General features: G+C 40.2%; 1 protein-coding gene across 1 annotated transcript; it reads right to left on the bottom strand.

The window, feature by feature from the left end:
• Nucleotides 1-341: 341 nt before the first annotated feature.
• On the bottom strand, nt 342-14,660 carry wdfy1 (WD repeat and FYVE domain containing 1). Its single transcript, XM_061072782.1, has 12 exons — nt 14,474-14,660; nt 12,895-12,962; nt 12,666-12,739; nt 12,408-12,462; nt 10,033-10,183; nt 9,826-9,938; nt 6,857-6,983; nt 5,744-5,849; nt 2,923-3,024; nt 2,705-2,835; nt 2,454-2,562; nt 342-1,927 (listed from the first exon to the last, which is right to left on the bottom strand). The coding sequence occupies exons 1-12, from the start codon at nt 14,608-14,610 to the stop codon at nt 1,868-1,870; spliced, it is 1,233 nt and encodes a 410-aa protein (XP_060928765.1). The 5' UTR covers nt 14,611-14,660; the 3' UTR covers nt 342-1,867.
• Between the last annotated feature and the right edge of the window lie 2,020 nt (nt 14,661-16,680).

Raw genomic sequence — 16,680 nt, 5'->3', positions numbered from 1 at the left:
TACAAATATAAATATACACTACATTAACAAAGAACTGGAATGTGACATCAGAAATTGCAACATATTAATGCTCATTTTTCCTCGCTAACAATAAGGCAAGCATCAGTCTGTCATTAGAAGATATTAGCCGCTATTTACAAGGACGCTACATCGAACGAAAAGGTTCTGTTTGATTCAAAGACAAAAGACAACCGAGTTGTGCAATTCAGTGCTGTGGTGAGAGTGTTATGAGAAATCCTTGATAACATATTTGTGTGTGTGGTGGTGGTGGGGGGGAGGTCAGAACAGGTAGAGATGAACTGCCCAGTACCCATATGCCTTTATGGTGGAAGGAAATTCAATTTTACACCAAAGAAACTTTATTAATATTAATATTTTTCAAATTACAGATGAAAAATAGTTCTCATGAGGCATTCGAGGATTGAAACCATGAGTGCTTTGTTTGGTATCTACCTACATAGGTTTTCCAAGAGGGTAATGCTGTGCTATATATATATATCTTTTTTATTACCTCTAAATAAAATTGAAAAAACAAAAGGTGGAATTGTCACAAGTCAAACACCAAATCAAACCTCGAATTGTAATCCCACTGATACACCCCTGGATGGCTGTGACAGGAAGTCTTCATTGCACTGAGTTCTGGTTAATCTCCATCCATTATCCACTATGTTAGAACAAAGAAGTTTCTCGTGTCAGCCCCTTGGTAAAAACTGAGCTAATGTGGAAACACAGCAAGAGATCCTCCACAGGATTCAAACAAACGTGATCTCGACAGCAGATACTTCATATCCTGCCTCTGTCTGCTGCACCAACTCCAACATTTCTGTGCTGTTCTGTGTTGTGAACTCGTCTAGGTGGAGAATCTCCTGCTGCATTGTTCATGTGTCAAAGGAAAACTACGGAGAAAGTCTCGACCCAATAGTGCAAATAAATGTCCTCTGGAGCTCATGTATAGCAACATATTCAAATGTTCTCTCCCTGGCTCACGAGATAATAAGGTGGAGGCTGGATCGGTGCGGACGATTATATCAACTTCCTGCTGCAGCATCTTTTGGTTAATCAGGAGATTTCCGTCGTCTATCGAGAAAGATGTCAGTCTCTTATCACTTGCCTGATGCATCTCACAATCACACAACAGTGACGACTAACATGAAGAGCCCCCCCGCCCAGTGACAACCTACTGATGTAAAACCTCCTGAGAGAGATTTAAGGCCAGCTAGTGAAAGAAACAATAGAGGAAGAAAGAGACAGAAAAAGCTGATCACTTTGATCAGTGAGTCATTTCAAGCAACTATCTACTGTACACAATGTAGAACTATATACAAGTGATTAGGGTTTTTTGTACATGTTAAACGGAGTAAAATGCAGTTAGTGGGCCATTTCATTAAGGAAGAGAAGGTAGTGTATTTTTACAGGAAGGGCTGGCCTGCGATTTTACAGTGCAAGGGTAATAAAAAATGACCTTTGTCAAAAGATATATTGAATGTAAACACTAATATCAATTGTCTCTCCCATTAGAGAAACGATTACAATACAAGCACTCACACACACATACACACCATTGTGCTTAGGGTTCTGTTTCAGATCAGCACAAAAAGTAAAAAGTCAGTCACACACTGACAGTGAAATTAAAGATTTCTTGATGAGAAGCAAAAGGAATGTGGAGGGCTACAGTACACACCTACACACACCACACTCTCACATACACATACATGCACACACACACACACTGGAACATTCACCCAAAGAAGGCCAGGATGTAGCTGAAGATCCCAGGTGCGATGGGGAGATGTGGTTTACAGAGGGGTTTAAATGGAACTGGAAGAGTGGCCGCAGTCAAGGGGAAGCATGTGGTGGGCTGGGTCAATCAGCGTGAAGAGAAGCCTGTTGCTAAGCTACAGCCAACCACCTGCGTCATATCCCAGATCTGTGGAGACAAATAGGCCAATAATTGTGACGGAGGAGGCCTGGTACAAAGCTGTGCATTCATTGAGCTGAATCTTACTGATTTTTGAAAGATTATTTACAATGGAGTAAAACATACAACAAATGTGATTAACAAATGAAAACATGTACAGTATGTGCCAAACAACAGTTACATTTTTTTACATTGATGGTCAGTTAAATGTCAGATAATAGAAAAAGTGTTTGTTATAATTTCCCAAAAACTGAGTTAAGACTTCAAAGAGGTTATTCTGTAAAAAAAAAACTAAAAACCCTGAAATAAAAAACGAGGCAAAATCCTGAGTTTTAAAAATCTGGAACAAAGGATCATTAATGATTATTAACAGATATATATATTCTTCTTTTGAATTATGGACTGCCTGCAGCAGAAGCAGCAGCAGCGTGAAAGCAATGATATTGATTTGATTTGTTTTGTTTAGAGTGTCAACTAAAGGCTTTAGTGTTTGACACATGCACCATTTATCTGGTATCAAAGAGCTGTTGTTGACCTTAACAATGCGGTCGCTTCCACAAGTGACCATCAGGCCTCTGGATGGGTCCATGTCCATGCGAGCGATGTTGTGCTTCCCTTCGTGGAACGAGGCCAATGCTGTTCGACTGCACCATACAAACACAAACAAACACAGACAGACACACACACAGACACCATTAAATCCGAGTTGCCCTCAGTGCTCTGGAAACAGGAGTGCAGTGTGACTAAATTGCATTTTACAGGTTTTTAGAGAAGCCCTGTACTCACTCTTCCTCTTTGATGGTGTCAAAGCAGGCGTCACACACCCGCACAGGGAATTCAAAGCCCATGATTGGAAACGTGGAGCGTTTGCTGCTGCATTTTCCACACACAGCTTTGCCGCACTTCCTGCAGTGGTGCTGTAGACGGGAAACACACCCGCACGTCAGAATGACTCCTGACTGAGGAAATGACCGCTGCTCAGGACACTGATCACACTCTCCTACCTGTCTGAGCCCCATCGTCTTTGTGTCCCACATCTGCTTGATGTTCCAGAAGAAAGGCTGCTCACACTTCTGACACGAGTCGCTGTCCAACCACTGAGGCGCCTGCAGAGACACAGACACTTTTAGGTTACAATGAAATATGTAAAGGACTAAATTAACTCTCTAAGACAGTGGTTCTTAACCTCATTGTAGGTACTGAACCCTGCAAGCTTCTGCAGTGCATTCACCGAACCCTTCGTAATTGGAAAAATAAAATAGGATTTCTTCAAAATATAGGTATATATTTTGTTGTATGATCAGTTGCACACAAAATCACTGTGTTCAAAGAACAAAACTTGAATTTCACACAAAAACATAACTCAATGAATATTTAATGCAAATCAATGTGACTTTTGCTGTTGCCTTCCAGATACAAGTTCAGAAATGTGCGGCTTCACCTTGGCAAGTGCCACTCTCATATAATTTTCGCGACAAAGTCTGTTCCTTTTCTTAATCTGGGTGACAATGTTTGTACTCTCGCAAAAACAGGGCTAATTCCACACGCATGGCAAAAACACAATTCAGAACCTTTCCCCGGGATAACCACCGAACGTTAGAATGGTACAGAAGTACCTTGAACTCAGAGCCCATTTCCTTACACAGCTCTTTGACGATGCAGTGCTTCACAGCACTATTTCGCACGTAGTTCACAGATTCACCTACAATTTTTAATACTTCTGCCAGTTTTTGAGGAAAGGTTTTTGTTGCCAACGCATGCCTGTGCCGAACACAGTGCGTAACAATGATGTGTGGTGCATCGGATTTCACCAGCGCTCCAAAACCAGAGTGTCGTCCCAGCATGGCTGGAAATCAGATCTGCAACTACTTGAGCCAAGATGTCATCGCTCATGTCGTCTATTCTGCTGCTAATAGTGTCATTTGAAAGAGGAATTTGGGATAACTTATCTTCATCAGCTTTTCCCAGCATGATATTCGCCATCTTCAAAGCAACTGGTTTTACGAGTGTTTCACCAATGGTGTGTGATTTGCCCTGCTTTGCGATCAGGTACGCAACTTCGTACGATGCTGTGAGGATCGGTTTGTCGATGGGTACATACCGAGCACAGGCAGAGTAGCCTTTTCATTGAATCTGGCTCTCTTCACGTTGAATTCAGCGAGCGTTGTGTTCTTGTATTTCCAATCTCCATGCAGCTTTAGGAAGTGTTCCTTTAGTTTTGCCTGTGCCTGACTAGAATTGCTCAACTTGGCATTGCAAATCATGCATTGATGACCCATCACGTTCCTTTATACAAGTGAATCCATATTGTACGTATTCGTCCACTTTTTTGCTCGACATAGTTAGTATGAAGGGATTGAAAGATTAAAATAAAATCACAAATGACGTACAATTACGACAGCCACAAGTCGACCACTGAGCGCACCAAGTTCCCTGCAGCACAAATATCAAAGCTAAGCAGTGTGTCGTGATCAGCTGCAGCCAATGATGGCAAAGCGGACGTCACAAATAATGCAAGTGGGCTGAATTTATTTTGTGTAACACATTTTTACTAAGCAACTAAATATTTGTAATCTAACACGGCGAAGAAAAATTGTGTGTTGCGAAATTCTCGGCAGCCAATTTTGAAGGCTGACAAAAACGGCCTGACATTGCTAGTGTGAACCAGGCTATACTGTGTGTGTCTTGAGCCCTGCCAAACCCCTGAGAGTGACTCACCGAACCCCTGGGGTTCGATCGAACCCAGGTTAAGAACCACTGCTCTAAGAGCTTCAAAATTCATATTCACCAGGATTGAGAACACCAAAAAATGAGGAAAGAAAACTTCTAATACTTTGACCATTCTACTGAGTGGTCAGGGAGCGCATCAGGGAACTTGTCAATTAGCAATAGGGACACTTATATCATCACTAAATAACCACTAAAATTATGGTATTGTATTTATTACTTTACTTTATTACTATTATTTGTAGGGATGGGGGAAAAAATCGATTCAGTTACATTTGCGATTCTTGTGAATGACCATTTTAAATCGCCATGCTGCCTCCCAAATCGATTTTTTAAAAATAAAAAAAAACAAACATATTTATTGGTTTATACGGGGGGGTGATATATGTGGGGAGCAACATCACCCCAGAGCATGTTGACCAGCTCTTGTTTTTTCACAAGAATCTAAACATACCCAAGCACTAGCTTTGCATCGGCTACATGCAAATAACAATAGCCTACTTTTTGTTTATTTCAAAGTTTATATTTTAAGTAAACTTGTATTCATTCTATTTAATTTACCTTTTATTTATTGTTTAAAAAGTAGCCTAGGTGGCTTACATTTCTTAATCTGTCAGTTTGTGTGCAGTTGACAGGGGCTATACAATAATAGGGCACATTTTTATTTATTTTCTCTATTGGCTGCCCGGCAGTCATTAAGTTAATGTTAATATTTGAAATAAAACTTGTAAAGCTCTAAGTGAATTTGACTGTGTTGTATTTGAAGGTATGATTCAACATTTTTCCATGGTCCAGTACTTAAAAAAAAAAAAATAACCAAAAGAAATCCCAGGAAATCGTAATATCGAATCGCAATACTTACAGAATCGCAATACCCACAGAATCGCAATACATATCGTATCGCCACCTAAGTATCGTGATAGTATCGTATCGGGAGGTGCCTGCCGATTCCCGTCCCTAATTATTTGTCAACATTCAACCATAAATAATACAATTTGATGAAAGGGTATTGAAGTGTTTATCGCAAAGTAAATCCTGTATCTGATTGTATTGATACAACCTGTGATTGGTTATCACAGGTCACAACAGAATGCTAACCTCTTCTCTCTGTGTGTCCATGTTCCACACCGCCATGCCTCCGTCAGCCGAGCACGACATCAGCTGCCTCGTCAACTGGAGGTAGCGCAGGGCCTGGACTCGTTCGCTGGGAGCACCAATGAAAGGAGAGAAAGAATGAAGAGCGAGATAAGTGGAAATATTCACAACCAAAACAAACACCTGGTTCAAACCCACATTTATCAATATCTTCATTGAGAAAATAGTCACAGATAATCCTCACAGACCTTGGCAGTTCCTGAGCTCTTCCAACTCAATGTTTTAGTTTTACAGGTACATTTTTGTATATGGTTCAATCACAAAGTTATTTCCAGAATAAAAACACACTGCACACTACCTGCCCTTCTCCACTCACTGAGTAACTAGCTGATAAATTAATAAGCGCAATTTAATGTTCAGCATTTGCAATAAGGTTTCAATGTATATCAATATATTGCTTATACATTGTGTAAGCACAGTGAGGAGGTAAAGCATATCATTGATCTACCTCAGATTTATAAAATATTTTGTTGTTTTTCAAGTGTTTTTCATTGCATTTTAATGACTTAACTAGAATAAAAACAAGAAATGAGTGAGAGGGGACAGTAAAAGAAAAGAGATAAAGGACAAGTCAAAAGCAGATTTAGTTTCCGTCCGAACTACAGGAGCGTGACAGCCCTCATTTTGATGGGGGTCTTTGAGATACAAGCTTCCGAAAATCCTGCTAAGGTGCAAACAGGATACAGACGCTTACTCTGACACGCGTCGGTGCACATGGGCTTCATTGATAACTCCAGTAACAGGGGGAGCTGAAATAGGAGTTGGTGAAATATGCTTTTAGACAGGGAAGAGGAGATTAAAACAAAGTCAGCACCTGGGGACAGCTGTTACTGACACCAGCAAGGCCTGCTTCTGACAAGAGAGTGTGGGTGGGGATGAGTGTCAGGGGGAGATAGAGAAGACACTGCTGTGAGGACAAATTAAGAAACTAGACATTTGGATGTGGGAGCCAATTTTCCTAATCAAATCCTTAAGCCTCCTAATCCCAGACAGAAACAAGAGGAGGGAAAAGCGTTATCAACCCGCTCTGCATGTACGAAACACTGAACAACCTACTGGTGGCCCTGCAACAACAGCGTCCGTCCTTTGCGGCCCCCAATGTCCCACATGATGATGCTGTGGTCCGAGGCCCCTGAGAACAGCAGCCTCTGGACAGGGTCCCACCAAAGAGCTCCTACACTTCCTGGAGGGGTCAAAAGACAAGAAGACCAATTTGTTACATGTGCGATGTTGAGCTGCAGGAGTTTGTTGAAAGGCAGTGTCATGTTCTGACCTACTGGCTCCACCCTGTGCCTGCTGGAGGAACTACAGTCAGCTTCAACTGTACACAAACCATAGTTGGAGCTGGAGGACCACCCTCCTCAGAGGGTGCAATATGACCCGTTCAAGTACTGTTTACTGTGTTAATGGCACTCCTTATGGCCACAACACTATTACATTACAGTATATTATTAGTCAAGCAGACATATAAACACTTGGTCTGCAAAGAACAAGACACATTCAGTGCAAATTATCATAGTTACTGAGGGTTCAGAACATATTGTGACCCGCTTTGCAATTAACCTTAATTGAATAACATTAAAATGTTAAAAGTACTTTGTGGAAGCCCTCGGCGGGGTGATTTGTTAAACTGTTTTCATTCTTGGTGGAGTTATTATAAATTTCTTCTATCGTCTCCAGGGTTAGGGTTAGGGTAACTCTGTGTGGGTGTGCAGAGAAGTAATAAACATAGCTGGTGATTCATTATATAGGCTGTCATTAGTTAAAAATGGCTGTTGTCGGTTCCTGTGCTCGCTGCATGCTGATGTCACCACATGTCAAAGATAGTTTGTGACAGAAGTATCGCCTCTTTGTTCCTACTCTGTACTATCCCTAGTTTAACTGACAGAGTGAGACATCACATCACAACACTGTCAGGGGCGCCTTCTCCCCACTGAACTCTGACTCGTCATATCAGTAAAGTACACTCAGAAACTTTATACATTTGAACCATGACCCATGTTTAGATAAAGAAGCTTATAAAAGTCTAGATGTGTTATTTTAAAGTGTCATATACACAGGCTATCTAGAGATACAGTCCATGGTTCACCCGTGTTTAAAAGTAGTATACCCGTTACCTGTGTATATTGATAAACTTGAAGAGGCAATTTGTGCCTCTTATAGACAGAAAGTATTCACTTAAGTACAATTTGATGTATTTGTTCTTTACTTACATATGTCTGCTTGTATAACTTTACACATCGACTACGCCTCACGCTAATATCGTCTTTACTCTCACTATATTTATCTGGAAGCTGTGGATACTTTTGATAAAACGTTTGAAGAGCAGATCACATGACAAGCTCAGTGTAAATATTATTTCGCCATGTATTTTGTGAAGCACTTTGTAACTCTGTAGATAAGTGCTAGACAAATAAAGTTATTATTATAATTAAATATTACCTCACTGGGAGTAAAGGAGACCAAAAAGAAGGATGTTGTCGTTGTGTTCCTGGCCCTTAGCCTTGATTCAGCGGTTGTCTTCAGCTGATCAACCAGACAACACAGACCATCTGTCTATTCTTCTATACCTCAAGCTAAACACTCACAGGCCTCTGACTGTGGCCAAAGACCACACACTGCTCTGCCTTGTAAACCACAAACATGAAAACATTCTTCGTAAAATTTCAGCATCTGCGTGACAGAAAACATCAGTTCTAGAAGTCAGATCTGTCATATGATGAACAACAGCCTGCAGCAGATGGTGGAGGAATCATTACACTGTAGCTGCATGAACCGCAGGGAAAAGCTAACAGTACAAGCTCCACTTATAGCAACATTATCAACTGTTTTAGTTATGTCAAGTTATTAATTTCCACATTTATTTGTTTCCATCAGCTGACATAAAAGATAAGAAATACTTTAAATTGCACATGTATACACAGGAGATAGTTTATCTCCTGTATATTTATGTTTAGTCCCATATTATATTATAACAACCCTGATGTGAAGTCTGTCTTGTCCATTAGGTTTGCCAAATTTGATCAATAATAAATTCTATTTAACATTTGGATGGGAGACCAGCTTGCACCCAGCCCCCACCCTCATTTATATGTATTATCAGTCTAATTATAATTCATTACCATCAGCACCAGGGTACATTTACACATCAAAGAGAGAGGTAGGGCATTTTGCAGAGGACAGTTTACCGTCCAAAAACTGTCAAACATATAACAGGCATTTTGATGAGATGAGTCCTCCCTCCAAACAAATTCTTGTGTGATGAATGCCCAAAGAAGAACATAGGGAAGTGTTTGTTTCACACAGAGCAGTATCCCTGGCAACTCATTTTGGTTGTGGGATTCCGTTTCTTGACACAGCCAGTTCACTGAGCCACTTGAATACAAATCTCACATGCTTTGATGACGCTATGATATGGAAACATGCATAATTTCACCAAGTTTTATATTAAAATCAAATGTTTATCAATAAAAATAATGATATCGCACTGACAGTGAATCAAATGTGTAACAGTAACATTGAAGAAGGACGGTGTTTGTTTACGAAAGACTTTTTGTTAATCAAATATAGGTTTAAATTAAAATAAGTACATTGAATATTCATATAAAAACAACCATTATGAACAAAGTAATGTGCATGCAAAACAATACATCAATATTTTAACAAATCAAATGTCAGATTTGTGGCAACAGTGGATGCTAGCAGTTGCAGGCTATGGCCAGACCACTAGCAGCTCTCCTGCAGCTACAGTATAGCAATTCTCCATGGTAATTAAAGATTGAAATGTTACCACTAACTGTTGGGAATTTTACCTTCTTTCGTTTATAATGAAGTCCTATGGAGGAATCTGGGTGATCTATTATTTATTGCAGCCACACCTGCATATACAACATATAAGGCTGCTGGTGTGTAGAGGTGTGTGAGACAAACCGTGCTGACTACTCACCTTTGCTATGTGCAAACAACTGCTCTGTGCTAATAAATGTGATACCTAATGTGAAGGTGTGTTTGCCGAGTGTCTTTACCTTCATGACCCTTCAGCGTGGTGATTATAGTATACGTCTGCTTCTCCAGTTTCAAAAGCGTGATCTGTCCTGAGTAATCGCCGACAAAGGTGTGCTGGGTCTCGTGATCGTATCTGGGCGAACAGTCAGGGCTTCAACTGGCTCCACGCGTTACAAAAACACTTAACAGAGCAATACTGGTGCACACAAGGATTGAATGAAGGATACTGTAGGCAGGAGGCCCAGGCAGTGAAGTAGTGTCTGCCCAGCATGCTCCCACTCTGGGTGCACATCCAGCTCACACTCTTGTCATGACCAGTGCTCACCACCCACTCACTCTGCAGGGAGAACACCATATCCGACACACGGCTCTGGTGGGCTGCAAAACACACACAAACGTACACATAAACACAGAGAAAGAGAGAGCGTGTTTAACAGACACGAGTCACGCTGCTTTAAACATCAAACACAATCACATCTATTGTGATGGTCTTTATATTCAAGGCGTCATGGATGAGCACCATTTCAGACTTATTTGGGACTTCTCCGTGTGCGGATCCCATCAGATGCACTGCTTAGCCACACAGTAATCCACACTAAGACAGACAAATCCCTTCAAACTATTTGTACTCCCCTCAGTCCTAATGGTCCATTCTAAGGTTTTAAACTGTATGAAGGACAACATTTAAACCAGAAGAACCACCCTACACTTGGCCTCTGTGAACCAGTCATATTGTAGCAAATATCAGGCCTTAAACTCCTGAGTTATGACTAAAGGCATCACTATGAAGTTGACCTTTTGGATACAATAATACCATCACTTATCCAATTAGACATCTGACTGAAATTGATAAGCATTTGCAGCACCATTATAACCCAGACAGCCCCAACTAAACTACTGTACACCTCTAATTGTGCCATATTATGTAAAAATTCAGTCATAAAAAAACATTGTATGCTGGTTGTGATTATTTAATTAATTTTAGGAAATATTTTCTTGAAAACATTAGATTTTTCCTACTTCAAAGATACTTATATGAGATAAGTTCAAATGAACTGAGGGATAAAGTCACAGCTCATAACAATGCAAACAGGACAGGCTTAATAACTGTATAACACTCACTGATCAGTGCTATACTGGCTTAATCAAGTTCTCATAATAACACAAAGCATCACTGATAGGGAATTAAGTGCCCAAAATATTTATAAGATGAAACATTAGAATTGACTATAGTCAAGTATTATCCTACAAAAAGCTATTCTGCTCATTTTCTATGTTGTACCCTAAACTACTTCAAATTCTTTGCATTTTCCTGCCTCGTGACCAAACCACAGCCATGAATCCAGCCTGGGAAGCTGAAACTTTGATCCTCTCTCTCTCTCTTCTCCTCTGCTGCTTCTGCTTCTTTTAAGTTTTTTCGTCTAGTATCTACTGAAGAACAGACTTGAGTAATTATTATTACCAAAATCCTTATTTTGTGCAGTGTGTGCAAAAGACACTTTTCAAACACTGTTTGCTGCTGTATACTAATGCAACACAGATTTTGTTCAGTAATTGAAGTGAACTACAGAGAGAAAAGTTCTTCCAAATTAAATTCCAAAGTAATTTACTCATATAAATTTATAACGTCACAGTTTTTGATTCTTGGAAAATTGCCTTTGTCAGCTACTCTGAGGAAATGACATAGACACATGTGAATGTGATCTGATTGTGAGTCATGTTTTTTGCAGTTTGGTCTCTGCTGCTTGATTCTCTATTACTGTTAGTGGTGGGAAACCAGATGGAACATTCCAGTGGAGACACAGCAACAGGCTGACTATTTCCCCCCCAATGCTTAATTTCCAACTGAGAGGTTCCATGGCTGCAGTTCTGGTCCTAACCAATAGGGATGTAACGCTACATGTATCCTAAGTTTGAACCGAAGATTTCCAGTATGGGCCTTTCAGTTCGGTACGCACGTGTACCGAACTGATGCAGCGAGGACACGTGCTGAACGTATGTGTGCATCTCAATTTCCAAGGGACAACGAAGGTCCTGATGTGCAGTCGGCTCGTGGTCATAGCGACCGCAGACAAACAGGAGTTTGAAGACCCTCCCTCATGAGAAATCATTGTACTGACTGTATATGGGTGCTTGCTTGAGCTGTTGCTTCTTAATTGTCGACCAAAGTATCAAGGGTCACAACATTTGTGGAAGTGAGGCCCTGTTCACACCTGGTACTAACATCCATCCTGAGTGATCTGATCACAAGTGGACAGCTCTAAGTGAATATGTACACAACTTGTTGATGATTGTGGCCAGTGCTACAATATCAGTAGTGTCAGAATTATTTCAACATTTTTTTTCTAGTGTGTAAAATCTTTCTTCATAGTAGATCTACACACAGCATTGATTCATTCAGCCCCTCCTGACTTTGCTTGTTATTTTTCTCTCTCGCTTATGCACACACACAAAAAACATCGACAGACATCTGTAAACTGAAACATTTTGTCTTCACTATCACTGCCTGTGGATAATCATTACTGTAATTCTTTGTTGGGGTTTTCTGTTGTTACATTTACTTGATAGTTGCAAGGAATTTGTCCTGATCACAAATTCTCACCTGGATACGTTTTGACATGGCTCATCTTGTTGAAATCTTCAGAGATAAGAAACTCCTGGAGGGCAAAGCAAACACACACACACACAGTGTCAACTCTAAGAACCATTTGGCCCCCCACAGGCATTTGGAGGAGCCCAAACATTGACAGTGTGGCCCATTTTAAACCGGATATGCAGCTGTCTTTCTAACTCATTTGTTTGAACTACTAAAAGCTTGCAGTGAGAAATGAGGCCATTTGCTGGAGTTAGTGTTACTCACCACAACAGCTCCATTGTCCTGGCCTATGAAGATGCGTCTGCTGTCATGGTGGTATGACATGCAAGAGCATGGAGCTGAGAGAGGAAGACACAAAGATTCTCCATGAGCAGCGACTTCACTCTGAACATGCTGTGATGCAGAGACGCATTGTTTTGTATGACTGGAAATATTTTTGTTCAACACACAGACAAACATCCTTTTCTGGCAGAGACAGTGTGGTCTTACTTACAGGAGACTGTGTGGTAGATACTTGGCCAGTATTGACCGCTGTCTCTCTTCAGCCATACCCGAATCGTTCTGAGGGAACAAGTCAAAACATCCCATTGAAATCTGCTACCGTTTGTCTCACCAAGTCAGATTCTCACATGAGGAGTTTCACAGAAAAAGGAGAAATAACACTTTTTAAATGGAAATATCCATTGAAAAAAGCCTTCACCCAGGACTAGGAATGAATCCTCATCTGGGAAACCAGCCCTAATTCTCTTCACACACAAAGCTTGGTTCTGTTCATAGGGAGGTACTGAGTGGGGGAGGATTACACATTTAGTAGTTTCAGTCAGTTCAGCTGGTGAACATTACTGTTGAAACACATTAAAGAATTAAAAATTCAGCCCTTCAGTACATCTGATCTTTACCAGCGTCTACTACTTTGTTTATACACCATAACAAACTTTTGACTGGTGTTTGACCATCATTAACATCTAACGAGCTTAAAGAGATATTACAAGTTGGTACAAGTTTTAGCAGCCCTGACCGTAAACAGAAACAGGACAGCTTTGCAAAGATCATATGTACAGTCAATGATTTAAGTGCATTTAAAACAGTTTCAAACTTTTTGAGGAAACAACCCTTTTTTAAGGTTTTACTTCCACTCCTGTAAGAGGTCTGCAGAGTCACAGCACAGGCGTTATGCAAAGCAGCGACTGTTTTAAATCAAGGAAGCTGAATGTGAGAGTGCTGCATCTTGACCGACAGACAACTTCCCATTTCAATATCAAGTGGTTTAGATGTGCGTGTGCTGGAAACTGCAGCACATTTCTTCACAGCATCTAATTTCCTTTAACGCTGTATGAGGATGTTGCTTCTTCACACTTGAAACCGAGCATGACAGCCACCATGACACCCTATGACTGGACTGATGTGACTGATACTGCGGCCTCAGTGATGTCTGGTCAGGTTCAAGCTGCCTTAAGGGTCCTGCTGGGAACACGGGGCTGATTTTAATCCACCAATAGAAATCTATTTACTACTGTGACCACGTTATCTAGGTGTACTGTTCAGAGAGACCATATACATACAATAACTTGATTGTTGTGTCCTCCTTAAACAACAACAAAAATTAAAGCAGATTACAAGGAGCACTTGAAGGCAGCACCTGGTTAGTTTGGGTTATGTTTACAACATTAGCAGGAGCTAACCAGCTAGTACGCGTTGGGTTAATAAAACCTGATCTGACACGTTTAAACACGGATACGTGACGCAAACACTGAGCCCTAAATGCAAACATTACAGAATGATAACTACATGTTTATGTCCGGTTTAGTATTGTAAAGGGTTGGTAGTTTGTTCCCGGATATTCTATGGAGAGAACTCCCTCTTGATGGATGTCTACCTCCCTCACCCCCCTGTGCTAAGCCCGGTTTCATATATTACAACAAGAACAAAAAGAGGAAGATGAAAAGGTTTCTTATCTTTAATTTTGTCCCTTTTTTGTAACCCAGTGCACCAGGGATTACAAGCGTAATGACCAGCAAATACACGGATCCCTGCTAGCTACAGGCTACCGCTAGCCTCCTCGGCGAGCTCACCTGTCCTCGCTGACCGTGATCACTCCATCCTCCTTCGGGATCAGAACGGCTGCGTTGACGGCGTCCGAGTGGCCCTCGATCTTGTTGAGGAGAACCGGTCTGGCGGTCTGGGGCCTCGAGTGAATCTCCGCAGCCATGACTTTACCCGTGGCAGCAGTCAGTGTTTTCCTCCGGCTGGTTTCTCTCCTCAGTCAGAGCCAGCGAAGGAGGATCAGCTGACACACACTGTCAGGATTACCGTAACCCCCGCAGCTAACGCGCAACGACTGGATCACACGGGGACACGAGAGGACTGTGCTTCACCAGATACCGTAATACGCGCCCAGCAAGTAGGTCAGACGCCCCCGGGGCCAGAAGGTTTCACAAACAGCATGCATCGAAAACAAGATATCACAAGTTCGTCCATTACATCAGCATATCCGGCCCAGGAATCCTTCTATATGTTCAGGATGAATTATACATTTTGATCACCTCCTGGTACCGAGGGTTAAAGCGCACCAGTGATTCACATGGGTCCCCACGACTGACTGCATTCACAGACAACCTCTGTGTTTGAAGTCTGCAGAAAAATCTACTCTCTCTTTAAATATCAAACCAGAGGGATACAATTAACTATACAGTGCCACACCTTAACAACACATTCAATTTGTTTGGTATGCCTCTGCATGTACAGATCTAGATCGCTAAACCCAACTTTTGTTTCCAGTGTATAGTGAAAATTAACATACTTTTCGAGCTCTTCCAAACTCTTATTTGAAATATCAAAATTTTAAATTGAAGTCAGCAGTTCTAGTAAGTATTAAAAAAAACAACTTTTGTCCAATTCCAAATTTATTAAGAATTTCCAGTAGAGCATTTTTAGATTAAGGCGGTACATTTTTTGATTTTATGGTACAATAAAAATAAAACAAGGTTGGCTTTTGCCAATATCAGAAATTTGATCAACACTTGAAAAAAATTGACTTTTGATGCAATTCTAGAACATTTAGAGTAAACATTTCAAAGTCAGAGTGAAATTAAATTAAGTTTTGCTCATACATCATGTCACTGGGACATTCTAAAAAAAATTTACAAAACTTATTATGTCCATTTCAAAATCTATAACTTTACATTTTCTTTCCATTACTGAAATTCAAATTTAAGATATGGAATTTTACAGTAGGAGGAGTAGGTTGAATTAAGACTCTAAATTAAGAATGTATGGTACATTTTGGAAAAACAAGATTGTATTTTTGTAAATTTCTAAATGTAAATTAAAAATCTACATTGGAAACCATAAAATTCTAGGACAAAAATAAATTTGATCTCTAAATTGCAATTGCAAAAGCTGCAATTCTAGAACAATCCAAAAGTTAACATTTTACTTGAAGTCACTTGGACAACCCTAACCTAGTAAATTAAACTCTGAATTTGGAACTCACAAAAGTTTTAATTCAGATTTTTGATCTTTAATCCATGATCTCTCTAAAAATTTGACACCAGTTTTTATTAGTCTGTGCGAATGTGACAGAAGCATCCCGAACACAGCCCACCTCTCATGTAGCCACACATGAGCCTCAACAATAGAAGTGGTTTACAAAATATACAGATGTGTTTAAATAGTTTCTAAATAAAGAAGAACCACCATATATTTGGATTGTAATTGTCAAAGAAATTATATAATTGAAAACAGTACACAAGTCACATGAATACAAACATTCCCTCTGAGGAATAATATTACTGCACACAAGTGAAGAAAAACCATTGGTGTTTTAAATATCTGTATTTATTTTCTCAAATATGAAGCAGGTATGATAACAGAAGACTTCCTCAGTGAAGGAAAGAATCATATTAAAGTAGCCGAATGTGAAGTGTTCAAGGTAACCAAAAGTGTAACTTATAGTGACCTCGAGTGACTTCAGATGGAAAGCTTCTAAACTGAAAGTGATGAAATGAAAAAAAAGGTAGTTGAGAAAATACACAAGGGACATTCAAAGTCTATTAAAAATGTAATAGTCAAAATAAAAAGTATAAAAAATTAAAACTTTTAGAAAACTTAGTCGGCAAACATGGTATAAAGCATGTTATGCATTATGGAAAATTGGAACATAAAGCAACATTTATAACAAATAACATATGTCCACACTGTACATAAAGTCTACAGCAAAAAGTGTGTGTGTGTGTGTGTGTGTGTGTGTGTGTGTGTGTGTGTGTGTGTGTGTGTGTGT

This window comes from Limanda limanda, chromosome 6 (genome assembly GCF_963576545.1).
Source record: "Limanda limanda chromosome 6, fLimLim1.1, whole genome shotgun sequence".
NCBI lineage: Eukaryota > Metazoa > Chordata > Actinopteri > Pleuronectiformes > Pleuronectidae > Limanda > Limanda limanda.
Note: the sequence above shows the minus strand (reverse complement) of the source record. Positions and strands in the feature narration are given on the sequence as shown.